Here is a 4,610-nt window from a genome sequence, read left to right as displayed (position 1 = left end):
TAGAGAAAGAACACATCTCAATAAAAAACAAACAAAGATTAAACACAACACATTCCATCACACAACAATCTCATATGTTTCTTGTAGCAAGTAATAAAGCAATCTTCTAAACGTTCTTTCAAATGTTATTTGTTAATATACTATTGTGTTTTCTAAAAAAATTTCTCCTACTAATAGATTTATTAACATACTAATGTGCTTTACTCATTTTCACCTTTATAGATACACAACACTTGTCAAGGTAAATATGACTCCAGACGAGATATGCACAAGCCAAATGAAACCTAGTATATTTACAAAAATATATATTACTTCACGTGACCACATTAACCTATGCATGCTGATATTCCACCTATATGTTTGAAACTTTAGGAACACCTAGTGCCAGATTGATAACAATCCTACAAACACACATAATCATAGTAGGTATGTAATGGTAAACCAAATGAGAATGGCAAGCGTCCCTTGGCAAAAGCCATCAACATATGTCAATGGCTTCGTGCGTACAATGACCTCCAAAATCGATGGCCACATGCACTCAAATACTTGACAATGAACGACGTCTTGCATTAGATGACAAGCTCACAACTGGTACATAACCTCCTACAAACTTTGCAACCTTCATTTTTACTTGAAACAACAATCCTAATTCATATGCACTTAACATACAGGATTCCTCAAAGACATACTAGTCAAACTCAAACTTGAGTACAAAGACTCAATTGACAATCCACTAAGAATAAGCACGACTCAAGCGCTTGTAGTAGACACAAGAACAAATGGCATTGGAATATACCCAATTGAGCTATTGCATTACGGATTTAACATCTCGCTCAACCAATTGGTAGAAGTCATGAGAAAAGAAGGCAAGGACACACTAGAAGACTACATGACTATAATCATGGTCGTGACAATCTTGCAATAACGATCGAGAAGGTCACATACCTACTGAGGAGAGAGGCCTACACCCAGAAACACGTTTCCAACTCCAATCCATTCAGCAATATAATCTATGTAGCAAGCAAGTTCTTAAACACTTCTACTCAAATATTTTTATTAAAAAATAACAATATCAACTTTTCTCATAGAAATGCAGACATAAGCAAACTAAGAAGTAACCAAACTTCTACCAGTGCTAAACATGCAATCTCAACCATTGCAAGTCTTGCCCCACTAGCTCAAGTGCTTCCATATCATTCGACACCATTCACAACCAAAAAGCATGAGCTAGTCTAGAAGCACTAATGCAGAGACACAAAAGCAAGTACTTCATCTATAGTATAAGATGTAAGAAAAATGGCAAGGAGTATGTAGGAGAGACGAACAACATCGAAAAAAGAATCCAACAACTCTGAAGAAATCTCATCAAGAAAATGAAAAAAGACAGAAACATTTTAGTCGTTCGAAAATAACTTCGAGGTTAATAAAGAAGCAATAGTTGATAGCATAGACAAGGCCAGGAAGTTTGTGCAGACCACCATTCGTAAGAAAAATGCAACCGGGATAAGGTGTAACAATCTACATAGACAACCAACAAGATATAAAAAGTTTTATTTTTTAAAGAGAAGAAACCTCATTTATCACAAACATGCAAGAATTGGATATGGAAGTTGGTACTCCTTTACTAAACTGCGTCTCGCAACCTAGTTCACCATCAAAGGTGGTCTTGGGCGTGTTATTGATTGTGTGATGAAGCTACCATTTTCAGGGGGGAGCAACCTCCTGCCCGTCCCAGATCTGCGTAGGTTATAACTAGTTTTTCGTCCGTCGTTCTCCCCTTCGGCCTCGCCATGGCGCCCTCACAGCGGGCCTGCTGTCTCTCACCACGCCTTACGTCTCCTTTCAAAGAAGCAGTTGACTGCACCTTCCATCAGGCGTTCCTTATCGCGCGCAGCTTCTCTTACCACCAGTACATGAGCATTGTACACACACGCACATTCATAGACTCAGGTCAGATCATGGATCAGGACTGAGTGCAGGATTGCACAGAAACATGGTGTGCACAGAAACATGGCATGGACTGCAAATACACGCAGTATTCGACACAATCCAGATCAGAAAAGCTACCTAACTAGCAATATCTGGACCGCCATGAGACCCTCGATTAAAGAAGTTACAAATTTGATGATACAGAAGAAAGCACAGGAAGTTGCCACGGTGCATGGTCGCTGAAGTACCCTCACCCGCTTTTGTTTGGCAGGACCTGTGCCAATAGGCCTCTGCTTCATTATTTTCACGATATGCATGTCAAGTTTAAACTTTGTGCAGTAAAAGATGGTTTGAATCTTGAGAAGATCGTGACCTGAGAAAGGTTGGTTTAGGATTGAAAATTGAGAACGATAGGTTGGTGAGGGACAGCCACCAGATGGGAAGCTTCAATCTTAAAGTTAATTGTAATAGGGACACACCCTTCAAAGCTAGTCATGGCAGATCAAGATCACAGGCAGCCTCTTGTTCTCAGAAGATTTAGACGAAGTAATAGTTAGAGAAGTAAAACAGGTGCTATACCTAGCTGGCCTCTTGCTTAGAAGAAGAAGATGATGATGACAATGAGGATGATGCAAGCCCAATGGCATCATCAGGAACCTCATCAGCAGCAGTACCATAAGCAAGATCATCATCAGTATCATCTTCTTGTGGCAGCATCCCTGTGGTTAATTCTGATCCCAAGTTGTGGGCACTTTGCAGTGCACGCTCAGCTGAGCCCAGCGCAGCAGGCCTGTGTGGTGCCGCTTGAGAACCTGTTGGTCTGTTTGCCTTACTCCCAGGGCAAGACCCCCCTGCCCACCCCGGAATGCTGCAACAACGTGGCCAATATCTTCCACACACAGAAGAAGTGCCTCTGCGAGCTTATTGCTGCCAGTTTCACCAACACGCCTGGCCTCCCCACCTTCAACCAGACCCTCGCCCTTGCCCTCCCCTCTGTCTGCAATGTCCCTGCCGATCCCAGCAAGTGCCCTGGTAATAGAGTCTTAAGCCTGAGAGTCCTTGCTCACGTATAAGCCACATTTAAACTTAATAGTCTCTTAACCTAGACTGCTATTCCCATCCTACATTGGTATCTGTCAGAAGCTTTCAGTATTGAGTAGAAGCTCTTTCTATCCGTTTTCAATGTATTCTTCAGAAGCTTTCAGTATTAAGCAGACGTTTCAAGAAAATTTCTTTTAGTATTATGTAGAAGCTCCGTCTGTGTTTTCAAGGTATTTCTCTGAAACTTTCAGTAGCAGATAGAAACTTTCTTTAGGTGTTTTCAAGTGGCTTTTCAGAAGCTTTTAGTATAAGTAGGAACTTTTAATAAGTACCCAAAGATTGGTATTCTTTTTAGTATTGCTAGAAGGTTTCTGTAGGTGTCTTTGAGTGCAAGCCAGACCACCTGACAGGTTCAAATGTATAAAAGGCAATGATTGTTTGTTGCCTGCCATATATGCAGGTCTCTTGGGCATCGCACCTTCATCTCCAGAGGCGAAGATATTTGATGATGCGCCAGGATCATCCTTGCGGTCACCATCTTCTCCAGGTGGGCAGGTTCAAGCAATGATAAGTATAATATCGCAGGACATTGAACTGGTTTTATTGGCTGTGCGATGACTCTGTAATATACATGGCCCAACCAAGCCGGGTTGGTCTCTGAGGCTAGGCTTGACAAACAGCGCAATGGGGCTTGCACATGTGGGTCGGCCAATTGTGATAGCAAACAATTGTCTGAAGTAGGTTAACAAGATATGAGGACTGATCCAGGTAGGCAAGCCATTAAGGGCATCTATGCTTTCAAAAGCACCCAGGGTCTGCTTGCATGTGTGAGCCCCATGGGACGAGGTCTGAGGACCTACCATGTTAATTTGGGTGACATTTTGTCTGTGAAAATCACCTGAGACTTGCTGCCATGCTGGAGAATGCCTGGTTTCTGTGTTTTTGGAACTGATGTGGGTGTTCTTCTGTCTTATTCTTCAGAAAGAGTTTCTGTTGTGTACATTCAGTAGTAATAATTCTTATGGGGTTTTGAGGTGTGGTTGTGTGTGTGGAATACTGCAGGCATGCCGTCCTCAGCGGGTTTAACAGCTAACAGCAGCAGCAGCAGTTTCAGTTCTAATTCATTGGAAGCCATGAAGACTGATCTGCTAATGCTCCCTATCTCTCTAACCCTCCTCTTCAGACTCATCATGTAGTGGCTCACAACACCATAGTCACCAGTGTTATTGAAGGCCCCTGCGGCCTGATGGAGATTAAATAAATTTATTTGTCTTTGGCATATTTATTCAGCATGTTCAAACAGCCTGAAAAATCACCTGAACACAGTCTGATATACATACATATGGTTTATCTAGGCTTAATACTGTGGACATGCGTGGCTAATATGATTTTCTAAATTACAAAAAATGCAAAAGTTAGTATATTAATATAAAAGTATTTAAATAATCCATCCAGTGGAGATGTGTCAACAGAGTAAAGGCTCACTCAGTTACATCTTTGTAAAAACTTGTGGTAAACCCTAAAGCAAGTGGATATTTTCCCTAACTGTTTAAGAACCAGCAGGATATCCAAGTTACATGGCAATTATGATTTTGGTGCCTCACCTGCCCAACTGTAAGAAAATGGCTTACCTTTTACAA

The 4,610-nt window shown here is 41.5% G+C and overlaps 1 protein-coding gene across 1 annotated transcript; it reads left to right on the top strand.

Annotated features, from left to right (window-relative positions):
• The first annotated feature begins 1,696 nt into the window (after positions 1-1,696).
• On the top strand, positions 1,697-4,347 carry LOC148020789 (non-specific lipid transfer protein GPI-anchored 13-like). Its single transcript, XM_087699449.1, has 3 exons — positions 1,697-2,961; positions 3,431-3,517; positions 4,033-4,347. The coding sequence occupies exons 1-3, from the start codon at positions 2,538-2,540 to the stop codon at positions 4,164-4,166; spliced, it is 645 nt and encodes a 214-aa protein (XP_087555575.1). The 5' UTR covers positions 1,697-2,537; the 3' UTR covers positions 4,167-4,347.
• Positions 4,348-4,610: the final 263 nt, after the last annotated feature.

Source organism: Lygodium microphyllum, chromosome 18 (assembly GCF_053477565.2).
Source record: "Lygodium microphyllum isolate KBCC chromosome 18, Lygodium_microphyllum_v1.1.10, whole genome shotgun sequence".
Classification (NCBI taxonomy): domain Eukaryota; kingdom Viridiplantae; phylum Streptophyta; class Polypodiopsida; order Schizaeales; family Lygodiaceae; genus Lygodium; species Lygodium microphyllum.
This window is presented reverse-complemented; position numbering and strand designations above follow the sequence as displayed.

Bases quoted from the DNA above. Each gene is read 5' to 3' on its own strand.
- LOC148020789 (XM_087699449.1), top strand. From the start codon at position 2,538: ATGATGATGACAATGAGGATGATGCAAGCCCAATGGCATCATCAGGAA. The intron at 2,962-3,430 runs GTAATAGAGTCT...CCATATATGCAG, and splicing joins CGATCCCAGCAAGTGCCCTG to GTCTCTTGGGCATCGCACCT. The intron at 3,518-4,032 runs GTGGGCAGGTTC...GGAATACTGCAG, and splicing joins GCGGTCACCATCTTCTCCAG to GCATGCCGTCCTCAGCGGGT.